At 52.4% G+C, this 22,813-nt stretch overlaps 1 protein-coding gene across 4 annotated transcripts in view; it reads left to right on the forward strand.

Annotated features, from left to right (window-relative positions):
* Positions 1-22,813, forward strand: part of SLC6A6 (solute carrier family 6 member 6) — an 88,335-nt gene that overhangs the window by 29,786 nt on the left and 35,736 nt on the right. For all 4 annotated transcript variants that reach the window (XM_032262337.1, XM_032262335.1, XM_032262338.1 and 1 more), the window contains 3 exons: positions 12,300-12,539; positions 14,012-14,146; positions 15,887-16,121. In XM_032262337.1, the coding sequence (XP_032118228.1) occupies positions 12,311-12,539; positions 14,012-14,146; positions 15,887-16,121 (599 nt within the window). In that variant the 5' untranslated portion in view covers positions 12,300-12,310. The remainder of the gene's footprint in view (positions 1-12,299; positions 12,540-14,011; positions 14,147-15,886; positions 16,122-22,813) is intronic.

Genomic DNA, 22,813 nt, shown 5'->3' on the forward strand with positions numbered 1-22,813 from the left:
TGCTAGAGACAAACCTGGCTAAGCAGGTGGGAGCAGAGGTCAGGGCATGCCCCCAAGGAGTTTCTAGGGGTTTCCAAGAGGCCACAGCACAAGTGACAGGCCACCAGAAGGTATACCATGTCCCCAGCACTCCCAGAGCTTAGGCAAAAGTCCAGTGGAAGGTTGAGGGAGATGGCTCCCACTGGGGGTTGCCCTGGGAGGTGGCCTCCACCCAGAGGAAGACCACAGTTGAGAAGTGTCAGTCCTCCCTGCAGCCCAACCCCACTCGAGTGTGGACTGTAGTGCTGAGCTTTTCCCCTGGCCAAGCAGTAACTGTTGTTAGGCACCATCTTGTAGGGCTGGAAGTCGCTGCCTCCGCTGCACCAACATCTGCCAACCTGACAGGATGAGATACGACCCTCATCCAGCCAGGTTTGGATTAAGAACTTACATTCGCCTCTGGTGCCCACTGTATCCCACCGGGTTGGGGTTGTCGGGAATATTCTGCCCTCTGCCACATCTTTCAGGCCTCAGTTTCCTCTCTGTGAAATGAGTTCCTGCCAGCTCTGATGGGGCCGTCTGTGGAGGAAGCTGGAGACTGTAGCTTTGTCCTGTCCTTGATCTGCTGTGGGGCCTGGGCCTCAGCTTCCTCATCTGTGAAGTGGGCTTGCCTGTGGATGTGCCAAGACCTCTGAGGCCCCGTTGTGAGTCTTTGATTTTGTGTGGGATCCCAGGGGACGCCCTGGCACTTGGCAAACCTTTAGGGACAGGAAAAACTAACTTCAAAGTCATTATTGGAAGATGCTCAGGAGCAGACATATTGTTGTTCATCTGTAGAGTTTTGACCATTTGATGGGAAATGGTGCTCAGAAGTTGGGAGCACATCCTGGTCCACCCTTCCCCACTGTCCACAGCCCCCAGCGTTTGCCATTGCAGTTTGCTCTGTTGCCCATAGAGGAGCCCTCAGAATGCCTGACATGGGAGGCTGTTTGTCCCTACGTGGAGTGTCCCCAGAGCCCTGAACCCTCAACATTCCATCTGACAAATCCTAATTGTGCTTATATTCTAGATGTCAGGGAGCAGGCCCTGGGTGACTGGGGAGTGACAGACAGCGACAGTACAGGCTGGGAATGCAGGAAGAGAGCTGTCCTGGAGGCTGGCCTATCCAGGCTGTGAGGGGTGCCTGCTCATTAGGCAGGGGAAGAGTGGGTGGGGCTGAGGGCACAGCACAAGCCAAGGTGTGGGGGCCTGAGAAAGCACGGTGTGTGCTTCAGCAACCCCCGGGGTCTTGGGTCGGTTCCGGATGGTGGAGGGACCTAGAAATCGGCTTCCAGATAAGTGGAGCAGGCCCCTGTATTCCGGAACACAGTGGCCACCAGTGACAGACGGTGCCAGTTCCCCACCCCATCTTGCTAAATCCCAGGCTGTTTGGCTCCTCTAGTGCCACACTGTGGTTGAGCTGAATTTCTGAGTCTGAGTGAGGTGGGGCGGAGGTAGGAAGGAAGAAGAGAAACATGTTTAAAAGAGGAACAAGGAGCGGGAGGTTGTTTGCAAACATTTAATGACGGAGGAGTTTCACATAACGTAGACAGGATATTGTGCCCATTTGAGTGAGGGTAATGCTGAGGCTGAAGAGAGAAGATGACTTGCCCAAGGCTGTATGGCAGAGCGACCTTGCTGGCAGAGCCCTGGTGACAGAGTTGGGGGTGGCCCGGCTCCTGCAGGAGCACCCTTAGCTGCCTCTCTCACTGGGGCCTGTATCCTTCCAATTTCCATAGAGTAAGGGAGGGGTCACCCTCTGCTTTCACAGCCAACAAGGAACAGAGCTTTAGGGTTCTTACAGCCTAAAAGGAGAAGGTCAAGAAAATGGCAACCAACCTTTCTCTTTTCTTGAGTTTCTTTTTTGTGGCCTCCAGAAATAATCCTGGGCTCTGCAGAGCCTTTTTCAGGCTCATGGTCTACCCTACCCTGCCCCCATTTCCGGCAAACCAGGCTGAGGGCTGGGTTGCTAGCGAAGCTCACAGCAAGAGTGACAGGCCTGTCCTGTCGCTGGTGAGTCAGTGCCAGGAGGTGGCTGCCTGCTGACTCACCCACTCCTTCCGCAGGCTCCAGGGGCCCCTGCAACAGCCTAACTCCAGCCAGTCCTGGGCCATGGGGGAAGCGGATGGAAAAGGGGCTTGGCTCCCTCCAACTCTTTGCCTATCCCCTGTACCCTGGAGCCGGGCTGCGGGCAGCGTGGCCGTTGTGCTGTCATTGGCCTAAACAGCATAGCAACAGGAAAACAACCCCAAAACCCCAGCCTTAAGAGCAAGTCCAACAGTGCACAACTCCCCAGGTCAGGAGCCAGGCTTTGCAGAAGCCCCCATGTGCACAGAACCTGCAGGTGTGCCCACTCTCGGCCCTGCCCCTGGCTGTGGAAACAGGCCTTCGAGTACCCAAGGTAGGCATCGTGGTGGCCCTCCCTGAGCTCCTCATCCTCCTTCAGCCCAGCTGTGGGCACCAAGTGTCCTGGAAGTCTACTGAGTGATGTCCAGGGTCGCCTCAGACAGATCCCAGGGACTTGACCATCCGCCATGCATCCAGCTGTCAGGCCCAGCTCTCGGAGGCTCTTTGACCAGAGGTGTCTTTGAAGACTACCCTTGACCAGACATGGAACCTCGTCCTTCTTCTGAGCTTGTAGAATAATTTTTGTTACATTAACAAAACAAGCCCCTCCCTCCTTCTCTAGATAGACGTAGGCACTGTGAAGGCAGGAAGGTGACCCAGTGCCCCTGTGATGGCCCTGAGCCAGGCATGTAGCAGGTACTAGGTCAGCCAGAGCTTTTGCTCCCTCTGGCCACCTCCCCCAGGGAGAATCACACCAGGTGGGCAAGTGCCTGCTCAGAGCAGAGGGGACAGGTGACTTCCCCAGAGCACATGGCAGCAAAGGGTGACCCTGTTCTTTCAAAGCCTGGCTTCAACCGTGGAGCCGACAGGGTTTGGGCTTCATGCACAAGGATGTGGTTGCGTTTGTGCCACAGTCTTAGGTGTTAGGTCCTTGGCCAAGGGGAAGACATTCCAGCCACCTGCCCCACAGGTTCTCAGATGTTGGTGAGGAAGCCAGGCAGCGGAGGTGTGGGGTTAAGGACTCCACAGGCTCTACCGGAAGTGTTAGCTGGGCGTGGTGGCTCACATCACACATAATCTCAGCACTTTGGGAGGCTGAGGCAGGCGGATCATTTGAAGTTAGGAGTTTGAGCCTAGCGTGGCCAACATAGTGAAACCCATCTCTACTGAAAATACAAAATAATTAGCCGGGTATGGTGGTGCATGCCTGTAATCCCAGCTATTCAGGAGGCTGAGAAACTCAAATCACTTGAACCCAGGAGGCAGAGGTTGCAGTGAGCCAAGATCGCCCCACTGCACTCTAGCCTGGGCAACAGAGCTAGACTCTGTCTCAAAAAAAAAAAAAGAGTCACAAGCGAAAAACCCAATGTGGGCCTTTAAGTTCTCTTTCAGAGTAGAAGGGGAGGGTTGGCCAGGTGGTCAGGGACAAGCCAGGACTTTTAGCCAAAAGCATTGAGTCCTCACTGGGGCAGCACAAAACTCAGGATAAATCCAGGTTCTAACCCTGGCCTCGGGGGCCCCCATCCCCTCTTCCTCTCTGCCACACGCTGGCTTTCTGTTTCTTCACTATGTGCACCTTGGCCTTCTTTGCTGTTCCCTGCTCTTTGTTTCTTTTGTTTTTGGGGGGTTTTTTTTGAGATGCAGTCTTGCTCTGTGGCCAGGCTGGAGTGTAGTGGCGCGATCTCGGCTCACTGCAGCCTCTGCCTTCCAGGTTCAAGCGATTCTTCTCCTCAGCCTCCCAAGTAGCTGGGACTACAGGCACACACTACCACACCCGACTCATTTTAGTTGAGACAGGGTTTCACCATGTTGGCCGGGCTCTTAGAACACCGTTTCCCCAGTTCTTTGCCACACAGGTCTCAGCTTCAGTGTGGTTAAAAGCTTGTTTTCTAGAGCCGAGCTTCTGGGTTTGGATCCCAGCTGTATGACCTTGGGCAAGTGGAATCACTTCTCTGGGCCTCTTTCTGTCATCACGGCTGCTGAGGAGTGAGTGAGTTGGTGCCTGGAAAAGGTTTGGCATAGGGCCTGGCCACAGCGAGTCCTCAGTGAGCTGCTGCTGTTATGAAGTGTCACCTCTACAGAGGGGCCTGCTTTGTTGCCTTCTGTGTGCTGGGCACTGTCATAAATATTTGCTCATTAATGTGTTTTAATTTACATCTATCTCCCATTCTGCAGGTCAGCTCAGTAGGGCTCACCCACTCTCTCCAGTTCTAGGGCAGTGCCTGGCACATAGTAGGGTGAGTTAACAGCCACTGCTTGCCAGAGCCACCCGTGCCCTTGTTCTACCCCTGGACTTTTGAGCTGCAGAGGGAAAGTGACTTGGCCTGAGTGACCCAGCTTTCTGGCCCCGCCCACTGCTCTTTCCCTGACTTAGCTGCTTGGTCTCTGCCATGGGTTACCTCTGTTTGCAGCATGGTGTGTGCCCCAAACACCTTCACCTAGGGCAGTGCTGGCCACCCTGCCTTGTCCCGGCCCTTCCCAAGCCATCCTGCCACCAGGAGCCTGCCGTGCCTCCACCCCTCCCGCGCAGCTGGCACGGTGGCACTCTCCTTGCTGCCACTCCTCTGCTGCCAGGCTGTGGTTCTCTGGGGCTTTGGGCCAGGTCCTTTCACTTCCAAGGAGATGATAAAATAACTTGGACCCAGTCCCCAGACCTTGTGTTCACCTGCCAACATTTTTATGAGGGAAAGGTGACAAGTTGGCTGTCTCTTGGACTCATACAGTGCGTTGCCACCTCCGGCATTGTTCCAGAGCCCGTTCTTTGCAAAACCTGCTCACTGTCACCCACTCTACCCCAGCAAACTGCAGACCTAAGAACTACCTGGTGTCTCTGGTCCCCGTCCAGAGGTCTCCTTGCGCCTGGGTGGCACCAAGGCCATGGAGTTGGAATATGGGTGCAAATCCTGGCCCACTGTCTTGTAGCTGTGGGACCTGGGACAAGCCTTCCCCACTCTCTGAGCCTCAGCCTCCTGATCTGTGAAAGGTAAGGCTGATGAGGCTGGGGGTGAAGTAGAGGCTTCTCTGCAGGTTGTGGGCTGAGTGTGATCCAGGCAGGGGGCTTCCAGCAGAGGTCAGAAGTCTCTGAGGGTAGACCCATACTTTGGTGGGGTGGAGGTGGCAGTTAGGAGAGGGGAGGACCTCACCCAAAGATGCTGAACCCCAGGTGGATAGCAAGCCCTGTCTCAGAGATGGCAGGCCGTAACAATTTCCTCAACAGAATTCACTTTCACTACGACCAGAATATTTTTGCTCATTGTTTCAGCTTTGTTCCGGGCAAAACAATGCCTGGTTTCCTGGATGACCTCACCGGGACAAGCCATCAGGGCTGTAGGCCAGCCTGATCAGCATCTCCGCACGAGCCCGTTTTTCCCTTTGCCACGGCCACCTTAGGTGACCTGGGGCAATAGTGTGACCGAAGAGGACAAACTGGCCACAGGCCTAGTCTGACCCCCTCTGTATTTGGTTTGACCCAGGTGGTGGTTTAGAAACTGAAAAATGTATGTGTGCATACATCCCAGATTTCAATATCTCTTGAGAAATTGGAGGATCCAGCCCCAGTGGGCCCCAGTTCCAAAGGCACCTGCAGCAGTGGGATCTGGGGAGAGCTGCCTGTGAGAGCCCAGAATCCCCTGTCCCCTGGTTCCCACTCTTCCCTGCAGCCTCCCCACCCCAGGGACTCCTGTCCTTTGCCCACCAGGCCCCTGGAGGCTTTGGAGCTCACCACGCTTCAGTTAGCCTTTCCCTGGGAGTAGGTAAGCAGCAGATACAGACCAAATGATACAATTCAATGCTTCAATCTCTTAAAGGTGTACTTTTAAAATATATATAGAAGAGGAAAAAAAGCCTTTGATTAGTTTCCACTTAAAACAGCTATTCCACTTAGAGTGGTGGAAAGCACTTCTGCTATTTTTCTCATCTCTTTAGGGACAGGGTCTTGCTCTGTCATCCAGCCTGGAGTACAGTGGCGTGATCACAGCTCACTGCAGCCTCCAACTCCAGGTGCAAGTGATCCTCCTACCTCAGCCTCCTGAGTAGCTGGGACTGCAGGTGCACACAACCACACCTGGCTATTTTTTTTTTTTTTTAACTTTTTGTACAGACAGGGCCTTACTGTGTTTCCCAGGCTTATCTGGAACTCCTAGCCTCAAACCATCCTTTCACCTCAGCCTTCCAGAGTGTTGGGATTACAGGCGTAAGCCACCATGCCCACCCAGGAATAGCACTCTTAACTACAACTCAGTTTTTTTTTGGTGCTTAATTGTTAAACACTAGGGCCAGAGAGGGTGCCGTTGGCAGGCATCACTAATAGATCCTGGCGTTCCTGCTCACTGAGCCTGTACCTAGCCCGGAATCTATGGAGACAGTGGTCCAAGGAGCCCCATCAGGCCCATCATATGCTCCCTGTTTGCTAGGGGAGGGCTCCAGTCCACAATGCCATCTGTCCTGCCTGAGCCTGTGCTGTTTCATCAGCTGGCCTGGCCCAGCCCTGTGGCCCTTGGCACTGACTGCTGCCCAGGCCCTGTCTGGCCTCCTGAGCCCCATCTCCATCATGTGGCCCTTTACTTCCCTGTTTGCCCTTGCCTACTTCCCCAATTTGTCAGCTGGCTTGCAGCTGGCTCCTTATAGACACCAGACCCTATTTCATTTTGTAAAGCAGGTTACCCATAGCAGCTATAGTGGTTGAGAGCATGGATTTCTGAGGCCAAGACAGACCTGGGGGCATTTGAAGCTCAAGTGGCGTTTTCCTCACTGTGTGACCGTGGGCAACTGACTTCACGTCTCTGCATCACATCAGCACAGGAAGGATGATAGCAGCACCCACTGAGGGAATTAGCTAAGAAAATGAAAACGTGCTGGTAGTCAGTGCTTTTTTAAAAGATGCATATTCTGCTTGTGTATACGGTTAGTGCTTAATAAATGCAGCTATCTTTTTCTTAAATTTTTATTTTTATTTAGCAATTTTTTATTTTGAGACAGGGTCTTACTCTATTACCCAGGCTGGAGTGCAGTGGGGCAATCATGGCTCACTGCAGCCTTGACCTCCGAGGCTCAAGTGATCCTCCTACCTCAGCCTCCTGAGAAGCTGGGACTGCAGGCACATGCCATCACACCCAGCTAACTTTTGTAGTTTTTGTAAAGATGGGGTTTTGCCATATTGCCCGAGCTGGAAATTTTAAAATTGACAAAAATTTTATATATTTATGGTGTATAATATGATGTTTTACATATACATCCATTGTAGAATGGCTAGATCAAGCCAATTACGTATCACCTCACTAAGCATTTTTTTGTATGTAGTGAGAACACTTAAAATCTACTCTCAACAGTTTCCAAATACACAATATGTTACTAATTCTAATCACCGTGACATCATGACATACATAATAGAGCTATTGAACTTATTCCTCATGTGTAACTGAAATTTTGTGGTTTTTGGCCAGCAATTCCCCAATGCCTCCAACCATCCACCTTTTCTTTTTAAAATTATTTATTTATTTATTGAGATGGAGTCTCGCTCTTGTTGCCCAGGCTAGAGTGCAATGGCATGATCTCAGCTCACTGCAACCTCCACCTCCTGGGTTCAAGCAATTCTCCTGCCACAGCCTCCTGAGTAGCTGGGATTATAGGCATGTGCCACCATGCCCGGCTAATTTTGTGTTTTTAGTAGAGATGGGGTTTCTCCACGTTGGTCAGACTAGCCTCCAACTCCTGACCTTAGGTGATCCACCCACCTTAGCCTCCCCAAGTGCTGAGATTACAGGTGTGAGCCACTGCACCCACCTCAGACTTCCTCTTTCTAAGTTTTGCTCAGTGCCTGAGGCCCAGGCAGGCCAGGTGGGAACTATGGTCTTGAACCTGTCTCTCCTTTCCACCTGTGTGTGTAGCCTCAGCCAGGCTGCTTGCCTCCCTGTGTGAGCCTCAGCTTCCCATATCTGTAAACTACCAGAGTGTCTCTTCCACACTAAGAGTGTTGTAGTGAACAGGAAACTGTGTTCATAAGCAGCTCAGCCCAGAATGAGTCCTTACAAATCTTAATATTAAGCAGGGGGAGAGCAAAGGGATATTGTATCAAGCCATGGTGTCACTGGCACTAGGCTGTATCTGGCTGCATGTATGCCAAATCTGACCAGGTGATCTGCAGTTGGTTTCAGGCATGGCAGGCTCTGGCTGTCACCTCTGGAACACAGAGACAAGGAGAATGTTCAGTTGGGCACAGGAGGAGGCTTCATCCCATATCCTCTGTATCAGTCAATTCTAATCACTTGCAGCTATAATAACCAAAGAGGAAGCTCTTAAAATGGGGAATTATGTATCTCGGCTGCTGCAAAATAACCCTGGGCCCAGTGCCAAGGAAAACAGTCCTTGTTGGCGGGTGCAGGGATGCCTGTGGAGGAGGACTCGTTCCTGAGCACTCACTGCGCAGCGGGGTGGCCAATTGTGTGTGTATGGGGGCTGAGGTGGCTGGCCTAATTGCAAGTTTGCGGAGGTGCACGGAGATACTCCAGGGACTTCCTGGAGGGCGTCATCTGAGGTCAGGCTGAGCGCCAGAGAGAGAGTGGAGGCAGAAGCGCCTAAAGGCTTAGCTACAACATCGCGGTCACTGTTACTCCCAGCTGAGTGACCTCGGGACGTCACTTTTCATCTCTGGGCCTTGCTGATCTCACCCTGGGGAGTATGAAGGCTTTATATACCCAAGGCCAGGGGTGGACCGGATACTAGTGACAGCGGTAATGAGAGGAGATAGTCGCAAGTCATAATAGTAGCTGCTGTGTGTGGAGTGTGTTGCCATATCCTTTTCTAAGCACCTTCTGCACACCCCCTCATTTAACCCTCAGGACACTCCCATGGGGAGGAGGCAGTTACCCCATTTTACGGATGAGGACACTAAGGACTAATGGAGTTGAATGACTTGCCTGAGGTCACCTGTTTGGGAAGCGGCTCTCAGCTTCTGGGTCGAGGCTTATACTCTGGTCCCTATAGGGGCCAGGGTACCTGGGGCAGCTGGCGGGGAGCCAGGGGGCTTTCTACACTGCGGCTCCAACAGCCAGTGGGAAGATTCAGAGGGGACTGAGCCTGAGCAGTGGGAGGGACTAAAGCAGCTCTGTGTGGCCTGTGTCCCAAGGAGAAGGGGAGGGGGAGGTTGGGGCTAGAGGGTTAGCAGGGGTGCGTGCTGGGACCTGGTGGGCCGCGGTGAGGAGCCTGTGCTTTTTTCTAGGGGTGATCAGAGGGTTTGGGGGGCATGAGGACCTGATTATGCTTTTTAATCTGCCTTCAGCTGCTGCGTGGAGAATAGATCAGGGCGGGCAGAGTAGCAGCAGGGAGACCTGTGAGGAGGCTGCCACAGATGCCCATGCAAGGGCTGAGGGGCCTGTCGCTCGTGGTTGCCATGGTGACGGAGCGATGTGGGTGGATGCCAGGAATGTACAGGCGGGTCTTGCTGGAATGGGCTTTTGCAGGGACAGGCCTGCTGGCTGTGTGTTCTTCAAGGCAGGTGGACCTGTGGCTGCAGCCCCCACAGGTGGAGAGGTGGGTGCACCTTGGAAATTAGGAGTGGGGAGACCCCCACCATGCCAGGCACGTGACAGGTTCCCACTCTGCCCTGTTTAAAACCCCCACCCCATCCTGGCTCAGCCCCAGGCGGTGGGACAATGGGGTCCTGAGTGTGAAAGGGTGTGGAGGCCTCCTTTTGTAGGAAACCAGAGCCTAGAGCAAAGGGACTTGGGGAGCCCCATTTGCTCTTCCTCCATGTTTCTAGAGGGGTCTCTGAGTGTTAGTGTAGCAAGTGGGTCTGTGTGACCAGAGGGCAGAGCCAGGACTCTCAGACACAGTGAAACAAACCCCCCAGCTCCTTGCGGGGATGAACTTGGCCCATCCCAGCTGCCAATGAGGTCATGAGCTTCTGGGTGAGGAGGCTCCAGGGTCATTTCCTGAGAAACACCTTCACTCGGAGGGAGTTAAGTCTCACATCCTCCAATTATGCGCCCACCAAGCCAGCCCGCAATAGGCTGCCCTGATAACCATCGGGGGCTGTGCAAGTCAATGCTGGAACAATGCTGGCCGCTAGGACTATTTTTACAGTAGCCATTGGCCTGCCGCATCCCGCGCCTGGCCCCGAGGGAGCAGGGCAGAGAAAGGCGGCGCGGATGCTCTGGTAGACAGAGGAAGGGCTCCGTGAGCTGCCCGGCGGCTTCAGGAAGCCTTTCTTGGTCTGCTGGCCGCCAGATAGTGAAACAATTGGGGTCCCCCACCCCGAGCCAGGGAGAGGAAGGAGGTGTGGGGGAAATGGGGGTTTTGTTGTGCTTTTGTGCCTCTGTTCCTCGAGCACAGCCCCCGTGGCCCAGTGGCTGGGGCCAAGCCAGCACATCCCCTCTCCACACCCCAAGTCCTCAGCCAGCTACCGCCTCACCCTGTCTACAAGGCTCTGAGGCCAAGTGACTTGCCTGGTCACACGATTGGCAAAGCCGGGGTTTGCAGTTATCACCGGCTGCCTGTGGATGCCACTCTGGGATCCATCTACCCAGCAGCTCTTGCCTGACAACCTACTGTGTGTTGGGCATGGTCCTGGGCTCTGGGACACAGTAGTGAGCAAGGCAGGTGCGATCCTTGTCCCCAGGAGCCTCTATTCTAGTCAAGGAGATAGACAACAGCGACTCGAGGAATTGAACAAGATACTTTCAGGTAGTGTTAGGTGCTCTCATGAGAAGACAAACTCAGATGCCCACCAGAGCCAGCCAGGTGAGTGCATCCTAAGCCGAGTGGCAAGCTGGGGTGTGGCCATGTGACAACGCGGTCACATCTGCTCCAGCCAGTGGTTGTCATGAGGAGTATGAGCTCACTGTGGTCTAACCTTCCAATTTTTCAAAAGAACTTAGAATTCTTGACTTTTCTCTGAACTCTGATTATTTCAGTGTTGGCCACCAGTTTGATCATGAAGACAAGTTGTATCATGGACTGCTTGGCTCTGAGTTAACCACTTCTGCTGTCATCCTTTTTATTCTGCAGGTGGGGAAACTGAGGCTTAGGGAGGGGCAGGTAGGCCCAGTAGCTCTGGCTTTCCCTGCTCATCCGTTTTCTGTGTCCCTCTGTTATGTCGTGGGTCAGCCCTTGAAGGCAGGGGGCCCATCCTTGAGCTGTTTCCTCCCACTGTGGGCTAGAATTCGGAATGCTCTTGGTAACCCTTGTCAGTTCTTGGAGAGCACAGATGGCTGCACTGGATGTGACTGTGGCCCTCGGGGCTGAGCTGCCAGGGAGAATGAGCACTTGGGGACCTTAGGAAGTACAGAAAGAAGAGGCTCTGGCCTGGCTGGTGGCAGACCTCCCTCTAGACTGGAGGCCAAGCAGAAGTGGGCTGAGGATAACCATGAACAGCTCCAGGGAGCCAGAGGGCAAGGGAACCTGGCTGATAGGATCTACAGGGTCAGCCCCTGGAATCAGAGCAAGCCAGAGGATGGTTAGAGAAGGGTGGACAAATGGGGATTAACAAGCAAGCACTCTTGCATAACCCTCACCAGTGCCAATCCCATATTTTTTTCTGCTAGAGATGTGACTGGTTAATAAACTACAAATCTGTTTCATAAACACCCATTCTCTATACTTGGATGGCAACCCATTCTCAAATACTGTTTTCATTCCAGCCTGAAACCCTATTCCTAGTTCATTTCCGTCTATCCTTTCTTTTTTTTTAACTTAGTTATAAATGGTGACCCCTGTGTGCTGGGCACTGTGTTAAGGCATTTGTAAAATAGGAGCTTCCATTTTTTTTTATACAAATCCAAATTTAGAAGATAGTGTCTGTTAATTTCTAGAAACTGCACCCAGCCTGTTATTTGGCAGATGCCTAGAACTGCCTGGGTGTGCCACATTTTGTGAAAGACAATGCTAAGACTGGGATGCAGGCGAAAGTGTGACACTCAGATGACAAACATGGGGGCCCCTGGTGCTTCTTTTCAGCAGGTGCCTGGGGAATGGAACCTGCCGATTCTATGGGCTGCAAGTGTCCACAGCCTGAATCTTGAGGTTCCCGGTCCCATGAAGGGGTCTGAATGACTCCTGATGTTGCTGTCAGAGCGTTGGACAGATGAGGGGATGCCTCGCCCTCTGCCACAGGCCTGGGCAGGTGGGAGTCGGCTCGCGGATGAGGAAGCAGAGGTTGTGTCTGAGACACACAGGCAATCTCTCATTAGCTGCACCATGCTCTCTTTTGTCCCCCATAGAAAGCAAGGAGATGGCCACCAAGGAGAAGCTGCAGTGTCTGAAAGATTTCCACAAGGACATCCTGAAGCCCTCACCGGGGAAGAGCCCGGGCACACGGCCTGAGGACGAGGCTGAGGGAAAACCTCCGCAGAGGGAGAAGTGGTCTAGCAAGATCGACTTTGTGCTCTCTGTGGCTGGCGGCTTCGTGGGCTTGGGCAACGTCTGGCGCTTCCCGTACCTCTGCTACAAGAATGGTGGAGGTGAGCCTGGGCCGGGCCACAGGGGAGCCCCTCCAGAACAGAGCAGTCTAGGAGCTGGAGGCTGGGACCAGAGCATGGATGGCCTCTCTGTGCCCTGCTTTCCCTGGCCCCACCCCCTTGACCTCCGTGAAGTCAGCCTGTCATGCCCCTGCCAACCCCATCCTTAGAGACAGGGGATAAGCCTGATTGAGAATCAGGGTGCTGTTCTGCAGGGCCTTGCTGTGTTACCTTGAGCAGGTCTCTCACCCTCTCTGATCCTCCAGTTTGCCATCTCTGAAGAGGGGAGACAAGGTCAGTCCCGTGTCTCCCAAGCCCCAGACATCCACACACCTCCTTATCTGTCTCCCATGTCTACTTGCCTCTGACTGTTTCTTTATCTTTCCTTTAACATTCATGTTTGCTTTTCTAACTTCACCAAATGTACTCCAGAGAGCAAACTCTGTTTCTCACATAAATGGAAAACTGGTATCATTTGTCATGCTACAAAGGGATCCAGGAATATAAAGTACAGTGAAGATATTTTTTAAATGTAGTGACTGCGCTTGGTTGGGTTGATGAGTTGGTTGGCTTGGGTTTTTGGATTTTAGTTTGTGTTCGTTTTTGTTTTTGTCTCCTGAAGGCTCTGAGCAGGAGCCCTCTGACAGGTCTTCTGTTACAGGTGTTGAGTCAAGCAGCACCTAATGATTTAGTTGCTTTCTTGCTGGTGCCATGAGGGGCTTGAAGAGAACTGGATAGGGAGGAACTGCCCACGGCTGGTTCTACTCATTGTCAAATGCTTGTGTGTCAGCGGAGATGGGCATGCCTTGTGCCGCCCACATAATTAGAACCACCTTCTGGGGAATTCTCCCTTAGAGCCTGGTTTCTTAACCTTTTGTAGGTCTCAGGCCCATTTGGGACTCTGATGAGTGTCCTAGATGCTCCCCAGAACAAAGCACATACACTAGACCCAAGTTGCCCACAGTTTCAAAGGGTTTATGGACCCGCTAAAGCCATTAGTGGACAGCAGGTAGGATTCCCTGCCCCGGGGCTTTCCTCACCTTCCTCCCCTCAGTCCCATCCCTGCCGGAGATGCCTACGCTCTAACCCTTACCAGCGGGCAGGCCTGGGGAGGGTAGGCAAAGGCCCCGACAAAGTGGCAATGTTTGAGTGGGTCTTGGAGGCCAAGCAGTCCTTGTTTAGAGGGGCGGATGTGGAGGGGGCAGGCAGGCAGTAGGCACAGCTGACACGAAGGCTCTGAGGCTTGAAGACCCCAGTAGATTTGAAGGTGAGAGGGAGGGCACACTGGAAAGGCGAAACCAGCTGGCCAGATGGGCAGGGCCTGGAGCATTTCCCACCAGGTCCAAGAGGTTGGCCTTGAGCCTCATGCCCCTCATGCATTCTCTCTGGTTCCATTGGCTGAGAGGGCTTGGGAGCCTTCTGCATCAGCGCTGCCATGGCCACAGCCTCACCCTTGCCCATTTTGCTCTCTGTAGGTGCGTTTCTCATACCGTATTTTATTTTCCTGTTTGGGAGCGGCCTGCCTGTGTTTTTCTTGGAGATCATCATAGGCCAGTACACCTCTGAAGGGGGCATCACCTGTTGGGAAAAGATCTGCCCCTTGTTCTCTGGTGAGTATAGGACAGAGGTCACTTTGGGGGCGGCCTGGTACTCATCAATTCCACACATTTTTATTGAGCACCTATTGTCTGCCAGGTTCTTTGGTGTCTCATGCACATCGTTTAGCTCTGTGCCTGACACACGATAGTGGCCAGTACAGCAGCAGTGTGATGCGGGTACTGCTGCTTAGGAGTACAGGGAGAGGAGATGTGGCAAGTGCCTAGCAGGCAGTAGCTACTCAGTCAGGACCAGCATGCCCACTTCCGAAGGTTGTTGCATAGAGAAGCCAGCCGCCGCACTATTCACAGTAGCAAAGACCTGGGATCAGCCTAGGCGCCCATCAGTGGTGGACTGGGTAAAGAAAATGTGGTGCAGATGTACCGTGGAAAACTATGCAGCCATAAAGAATAGCAGTGTGTCCTTTGCAGCAACATGGATACAGCTGAAGGTCAATGTCCTAAGCAAATTAATGCAGAAACAGAGAATCAAGTGCCACGTGTTCTTGCTTATAAGTGGAAACTCAACCTTGGGTACACATGGGCATAAAGATGGGAACAATAGACACTGGGGACCCCAAAAGGGGTGGGAGCAAGGGTTGAGAAACTACATGTTGCATACTGTGTTCACTATGTGGGTGACAGGATCAGTGGAAGTGCAAACCTCACTTTCATGCCATATACTCCTGTAAAAAACTTGCACCTGTAACCCAGAATCTAAAGAAGAAAGAGAAGCCTGTAGCTGCCTGGCAGTAGAGTGCAGCAGATAAGTATTCAGGTTCGGGAGGCTTTCTCTCTGAGTTCAAGTCCCATTTCCTCTCCTTGATGGTTTTGTGACTTTGAGAAGGTCACTTTGTACTTCAATTTTCTCATCTATAAAATAGAAATATAGTCGTGTGCCTACATCACAGAGTTGCTACGAAGACAAAATAACATCTCCATGTAGAAGTGCTTTGTACACAGTCAGCATCAAATGAATGGTAGCTTAATTAGTCCTATGTTTAGAACTTAGTATCCACACAAAATAATCACTGTTATGATTTAATTGCCAGGGATGGGAACATATGTGAGTCTCTTCATTCGGTCATCCACATAAATCCATTTATCCTTGAGCCTTTCTTCCGTTAAACCACTCAATAATTAGACTAACCATCCATTTTCCATTTATCTACCCATCCATCCATTCATCTACCCAAGGTTCTAACCAACTACCATGAATCCATACATCCTTCTAACAAATTATCTATGCCACAAATGAATATCCGTCAATCCAACACTCATCATTTTAGCTATTTATCCATTCATCTAGCCATTTATCCAGTCATCCAACTATCCATCTGTTCACTCATCTGTGTATCTCATCCATTCAGCTATCCAACCATCTAACCATCCAACCAACCAACCAACCAGACATCCAGTCATCCAGTCAACCATCCTCTTTATTACCTATCTTTGCATCCGTCCATCCATTTATCCATCCATCTAACCATCCAATCATTATTCTATCCCCTCTACCCCCTGCCACCCCCTGCCATCCTTCAATTCATCTAACCATCCCATTTATCTAACCATATGTTGTTTCACCTGTCCATTCACCCGACCGTCCATTCATCCTATACATATTTGGTGGTCACTGTTGAAGGGCCTCTTATGGCCTGGGGCCTGGGGATACCATAGCCTTCCAGTTGAGTATGTGGCCATGGTGGGTCTGGCCCCTCTCGTGATGTTTGCTCATCTTGTTTGCCCAACCTGCAGGTATCGGCTATGCCTCCATTGTAATTGTGTCCCTTCTGAATGTCTACTACATCGTCATCCTGGCCTGGGCCACATACTACCTGTTCCAGTCCTTCCAGAAGGAGCTGCCCTGGGCACACTGCAACCACAGCTGGAACACACCCCACTGCATGGAGGACACAATGCGCAAGAACAAGAGTGTCTGGATCACTATCAGCTCCACCAACTTCACCTCCCCTGTCATCGAGTTCTGGGAGTAAGACCACCTCATTGAAAGAAGGAGGAGGGCATGGGCGGGGCAGAGAGGATGGCCCACTTCCTTATCTCCTCCCTTGGGATGTGGGAGCCACTGTCTTCTGGGCATTGGAAGGAGGATGCAGATCTGGAAATAAATTTATTCCTTTGACCACAGACAGACCTGGAATCCCAGTTCTGCCACTTACTGGCTATTTGACCTTAGGCAAGCCACTTCTCCTTTCTGAGCCTCAGTTGCTTTACCTGTCAGATAAAGAGAATGAATCATTACTACCCTGACGGGATCCCTATGAGGCAGGTATGCATACTTACGTTGTCTTAAAATGATACAGTTTTCTTAATGTATTTTAGAAAAAATATATTCTCTGTTATTGCACAGAGAAAAATGCGTACATGGAGCTGAAGTTGTTAAGTGAAAAGTGAGTAGATAGAGTGAAAAAGATGCATCAGTTAGCTTTTACTGTTAATAACCATCCCCAAACCTGGTGGCTTTAAACAAGCATTTATTTAGCTCTTGATTGTTTTGCTTGTTGGCAGTTTGGGCTGAGCTTGGCTAGGCAGTTCTTCTGGTCTTGGGCCCCTTCATGTGTCTGCAGGCATCTGTAGGTCCTCTGGGTATCTCTTCTGGGGTTTGGCTGGCTATTGCCTGGGGTGTGAGGGGTAACTGGTCCATGTGGTTTCATCACCCAGCAGGCTAACCTGGGCTTGTCACTGGCCGCTAAGCAAGCACTCTAAGAACAAGAAACAGGCAAACCCCAAAGCCCAAGCGCTTTTCAAGCCTCTGTCTGTATTATTTTTGTTCATATCCCTTTGGCCAAATAAAGCCACAAGACAAACCCAGATTCAAGAGGTGGAGGAAATAAATTCTGTCTCTTCATGAGAGGAGTGAAGAACTGTAGTCAGTAAAACTACAGGAACGATACAGAGGACAAACATCAGAAAGGTAGGATGTGGAGTCCTGATTTTGGGGAAGTCTTGAGTGAGCTGATGTGTAGGGAAATTCTTCTAACATAATGCTTAGAGGCTGATCAAAAATAGGCTAGTGCATCATTTTCCTCTTCTTCATAAGCCAGCCTTGGGGCACAGCACTCAGGTGCAGCCCTTTGACCCTGGAAATAACTGAGATGAGACCTTGTGTGGAGGTTGTGAGCCAGGGGCAGGGGTGCTGTTAAGGAAGAGGGTGGTTCTGAATCATCCCGAGATGATAGTCCCTGTCTTTTGTGTGTGGTTTTGCTGTTTTCAAGGTGTCTACCCACCTCTTAGGAGCTGGCCCAGGAATAGGCCAGAGAGGAGGGAGCAGCCTGGTGACTGGCCCTAGCCATGCTTTGGGGTCAGGGCTGGGGCATCCTTGGCAAAGAAGGGTTGCCCTCACTGCTGTGGAGCCCTTACTTGGGTGCTCCATGTCACGGTCACTGCTCCAGCCCTTCAGTGTATGTTTAGGGCAGGTCCCTAGGCCCGCTGTCACTGGGGGTTCCTCTTACATATTGTTTGTACATGTATATTTTCCACGTACAAACAAAAGGGACATTGGAAGCACAATCATCGCCCCTTCATTCCCCGCTCCCTGGGGAGCTGAGTTGATAGACAAAGAAAGGCTGGTACTTCCTTCTTCTCATTTGAATGGGGTCCAAGGCACAGCCCTGTCCTTTCTCTGCTGTTCTTGGCACAGCCTGAAGACCAGGCCTGCCCGACTCCTGGACGCTGGCACTCAGCCAGCTATTGAGGGCGTCTGCTGGGACCTCCTTGCCTCAGCTGTTGACTGACCTGCCTGGGTCTGAACCCTCAGTCTGCCACTTGTGGCTTAGGCAGGTGCGTCCCACTCTCTGGGCTGTGGTATCCTCACCTGCATCTGGGGAGATGGCAGTGCTGCCCTCCCAAGGTTGTAGGGTGGCCCTGACTGCATGAGATCCTGGGTGGCCAGCCCTTAGAATCTATTATTATTATTATTATTATTTTCGGAGATGGAGTCTCGCTCTGTTACCAGGCTGGAGTGCAGTGGTGACATCTAGGCTCACTGCAACCTCCGACTCCCTGGTTCAAGTGATTCTCCTGTCTCAGCCTCCCAAGTAGCTGGGATTACAGGCGTGCATCACCATGCCCAGCTAATTTTTTGTATTTTTAGTAGAGACAGGGCTTCACAATGTTGGGCAGGATGGTCTCGATCTTCTTACCTCGTGACCCGACTGCCTTGGCCTCCCAAAGTGCTGGGATTACAGATGTGAGCCACCATACCTGGCCAGAATCCATTATTTATCCAGTACCCTTAATGCATAAAACTGCCCCTCCCGGCAGTTTCTTTAAGTGTTATGACCTTAAAGAATCACCCCCTGTTGTAAAAGGGCCATTCTCTTCTGGGTTCTGCTTATCTCCCTGTTGTCTGGGACCCAGGGGTCTTGGAGAAGGAACTCAGGGGAGCAATGTGAGGTCCTCAGGGTGGCCAGTCCCCACTCACACCTTCCAGAAGGACTGGGCTCTCGGGGGTATTCTGGAACCCTTCCCTTCCAGAATCTTCATTCTGAGCACCCCATCTCCATTTTCTGGCCTAGAAGACACTGACATTTATCTTTGGAAAGTGTCTGGTTCTTCAGGTACCTTCCCAAGGTCCTGCATGATCCACATGAATTTGCTCTATCCAAAGAGCCCTGGCCCCCGGCCTGGTACTCACCGCCTGCTCCGGCTCTCACACCTATCCTACCCCTGCATCCCCAGCCCCAGGTTCCAGCAGAGCTTTGCGAGACCACCTGAACATTCACAAATAACTTGCCCTCTTTCTAGAACCCTGGGGAAGACTGGGGGCCATGGAGCAGGGTCCTGGAAAGCAGGCTTAGGCAAGGCCAGCGCTGCCTCCTGTGACCTGCCTTCGCAGCGCAGGCCGAGGCTAGAGAACTACGCCAGGGGACAGCTCAGTTCCAATCCTGAGCTAGGTGCCATGGGCAAGAAAGACCCGGCCTCCTGCCTTCAAGAGCCTTCTCTTTTCTTGGCATGCAACCGTGAAAAGGCAATAGTCGACTCCCATGAGCATAGTACAGGAACTTGGCCCTGTCATTTCATTCAGTCTCTGCACAGCCTTTTAAGTAGGGGAAATATCTAGGCATCATGCAGAACTCTTCTACCTTGAATCCCACATCCAATTCACACATCCTCCTGGCTCCCCCTTCAGAGTATACCCAGAATCTGAGCACTGGCCTCATGCACTGTCACCCCCATGGGACCCCCATTGTCACTCTCCTGGACACCAGCACTGGTCTCTTGGATCTCCCCCTGCCTTGTCCTTGTACTTCTGTCATCAATTCTGAATCCACCCCGTTATTTCCCAGCTCAGAACCCTCTCATGGCTTTTCCCATGCTATGATCTCACCCTGCCAGAAAGGATTGAGACTATTTCAACACAGCAAGCACTCACCGGGTACTGAATTTCCTCATTAGTCCTGTGTCTTCAGCCACCTGCATGGAGCAACAAGTCACTGCCTTTCTCTGACCTCACTTCCCCATCTGCAGCTGGAGGAGCATATGAGCTGGGCTTTGAAGGATGAGTAGGAGCTCACTAGGCAGAAAAGGAGAGTGGAAAGACAGTCTAGGTAGGAGGAACAGCCCATGCAGAGTCCGCATTCTGAAAGCACATGAATATTTGGGATGGTTTGGCTAGAGCATAGAATGCACAGGTGAGTGATAGGTGGGGCCAGGGAGAAGGCCTTGAATGTGAGGCAGATACATTTGGACTTTGTTCTCTTGGAGGAGGAACCATGGAAGTCATATGAGAAGGGGAGTAGTGTGACTGAATTGAATGGGATTTTTGGACATTCTTTAGGGAACACACTGGCAGGAAAGAAGCTGGATGTATGCTGAGCACTGACTGTATACGGGGCCTCAGAGGGCTCAGCCTTCAGAAGGTCTGGGTTCCCTTTGGGGTGAAACTTATCTGAATCCCTCTGAAGGTAGTCACCAACCACAGTGTCTGGCTCTGGGGTTTCTCTCGAGTGAGTCTTGTTGGGAAATTTTTGCGCGTTGCTGTCTGGGAGCTGGTTGGGCAACAGAACAATGAGGACACCCAGGAAGGTTGGTCTTGGCGACCGTCAAGTTGAAGCCCGGCCCCAGCCGTTGCTTCCTTTCACTTCTCTTACATGCCCCAGACACATAGGTCCTTGGCCTGTCTTTTTCTTCAGCAGGAGTTGCTGGAAGGTGCTCAGGAGTCCCTGGGTGTCAGGGATACAAGGCACCAGGGGAGTGGAGCCATCTCCCTGCTTCTGGGGAAGGAAGGGAAGGGTAGGGAAGGTCCCTATTGACGCTCCCTGCCAGCCCCTCTTCCCTCTGTTTTCACAGAGGAGGCAGCAGAGCAGCAATGGGTGACATTCCCCTTTCCTTTTTGGGGGAGACACAGCCCAACTCTGGCTCCCACGCATCCCAGCTGCACGACCTTGAGACAGTGCCCTCACCTCTCCACACCCCCTTATCTCCTCCGTAAACGGAAGTAGCACGGCCCCAACGACTCACAGCCTGGCTTGAATGTTATGGAGCTAAGACCATGGATGTACTTTGCAGGGAGCCAGGGGACACTGAGGATACAAGATGTGCAGTGCCCTGCCCGAGTTCACATGCACAGCTAGAAGGAGCAAAGCTCCCAGCCCCAGCATTCAGCACTGTATCCTGCCTTCAGCTAACTTTCTGTCTGTGTCCCCACTAGCCACCAGCTAAGAGTCCAGGCCAGGCCTGGGAGTCCATGTCCACGGTCTCAGGTCACATTGTGCCATGTGTGTGTCTCCCTATTCCCAGGTTACTCATGGGGTCTTCTCTCAGCTTGGACCCCTATGCCCACCCTGTGTGCAATGCCAAGTCACCATTCTCAGCAGGAGCTGGTGAACTACCCTTTCCCAGATCCTCATGAGAAGCCACTGGGGCCCCAGAGACGGCCAAGTTGCTCTGGGACGGGGAAGCAGAGTTTTTGTCCCCTGCTGGTCCTTGCTGTCTGGGGTCACCTCTGTCCCAAGGTCGCCCTGGAGGACAGACGGGGCCAGACCTGGCAAGATGCCCTCCATCAGCCTGGAGCCGAGTCTTCCTCCTAGGCTCCTCCAGAGCCCCCTGGGAGCTCCGCACGTATCATTAGACTTTATTAGAATCAAAGAAATGAGTCATATTTGCAAACAAGGCCTGCTCAGCCAATCTTCCCCTGCAGCTGTCGGAAGGAGGAGGCGGTGGAGAAAGGCTGCATGGCCCCGTGCTCTGGGCGGATGGGCCCTTTTATAATTGTTGCCTACGCCAGTCTCCAGGGGAGAGCTATGGCCAATAAATGGCTGGCCTGCCGTCAAAAGGAAACGATTTGGCCTGCTAGGAGGACGTATTTACATCTCTGAGTGCCGGCTGGACGGCAGCAGGGCGGCCAACTCAAAACAGACGTCCAGGCGATTCTTTTTTGGATCCCACCCTGGAGTGAATCATTACTATTCTTGGATAAGAATGCAGCTTACCTCGAAACCTCCTCCCTCTGTATGAGAGAGAGGGGGAAGCTGGGGATGCTGGGGCCCTTGCCAAGGCCAGCACCAGGCCCAGCACATGAGGTGGCTGGTCCCCAGGGTGGTGTCATAAAAAAGGAACCAGGTCCAGGGTTGATTTCTATCTGAGTGATTTCAGGTGAACTCCTGAACCCATCTGAGCCTCAGTTTCCCCAGCAACCAAATGGGTATAATTAATTTACTCAACTAAGGTCAACTGAGCCCCTATTGCGTGCCAAGCACTGTTCAGTGATAAGACATAGACCCTGCCATCTTGGGACTGACATTCTAGTATGACAGACAGACATTGAATAGATAGCACATATAAAATTGTAATATGAAAGCAATAAGTGATGAGAAATAGGGCCATGGCAGGGGAAGGAGAGTGACCAGGGATACATTTGACAGAGGGTGGCCAGGAATGGCTGCCCTGGGGAATTGGCCTTTGAACAGAGACCTGAAGGAAAGGGGCGAGGCATCTTTGGAGCAAGTGGCCGGGGGAAGCAGCGAGGTCCAAGTCCTCGAGGCAGGACTGCATTCAACCTGTTCAGGGAATGTCGGAAGGAGGAGGCAGTGGAGAAAGGCTGCACGACCCCTTGCTCTGGGCGGATGGGCCCTTTTATAGTTGGCTTGCTTGGGGCAGCTGACCAGCTAGGGTGGCTGAAGGAGGAGGAAGTGACCGTGCAGTCTGGGGGATGAGGGTGGGGCTTGGGTGCCCACACCCCCAGCCTGCCCAGGACACTTCCCCTTTACACCAGCTGATCCATGTGATTACTAATTGGCACCCACTCACTCTTAAAAGTGTCTGAGTCTGAATGGCAAGGTCAGGAGGGCCTTGTTGGCCAGGGAGTGGGGCCCTGGGGAGGATGTGGAGCAGAGTGGGGAGGTGGCCTGACTTAGGTATTGACAGATTCCCTCCGACTCTTCGGGGAGTGGAGGCGGTGGGTGGGAGGGTGGCAGGAGTGGAGGGAGGAGGACCAATGAGGAGGCTGCTGGAAATCATCCTGGGGGTGTCGGGCCTGGACAGGGGCGGAGACAGTGTGGTGGGAGAGCTGTGTGAACACTACGGGGAGCCTGCACAGCCTCCTCTTGGGGTGCTTAGGAGGCATAGGTGAGTGGCAGTGCACCATGGCGTTCCCTCAGCAAGGCACTCTGCAGTTTACTGAGCACGCCGTCACCTCTGGGTAGGGATTGGCTGGGGTCCTGA

The sequence above is a fragment of the Sapajus apella genome, unplaced genomic scaffold (genome assembly GCF_009761245.1).
Source record: "Sapajus apella isolate SASKATOON/1434 unplaced genomic scaffold, GSC_monkey_1.0 scaffold128, whole genome shotgun sequence".
Classification (NCBI taxonomy): Eukaryota; Metazoa; Chordata; class Mammalia; order Primates; family Cebidae; genus Sapajus; species Sapajus apella.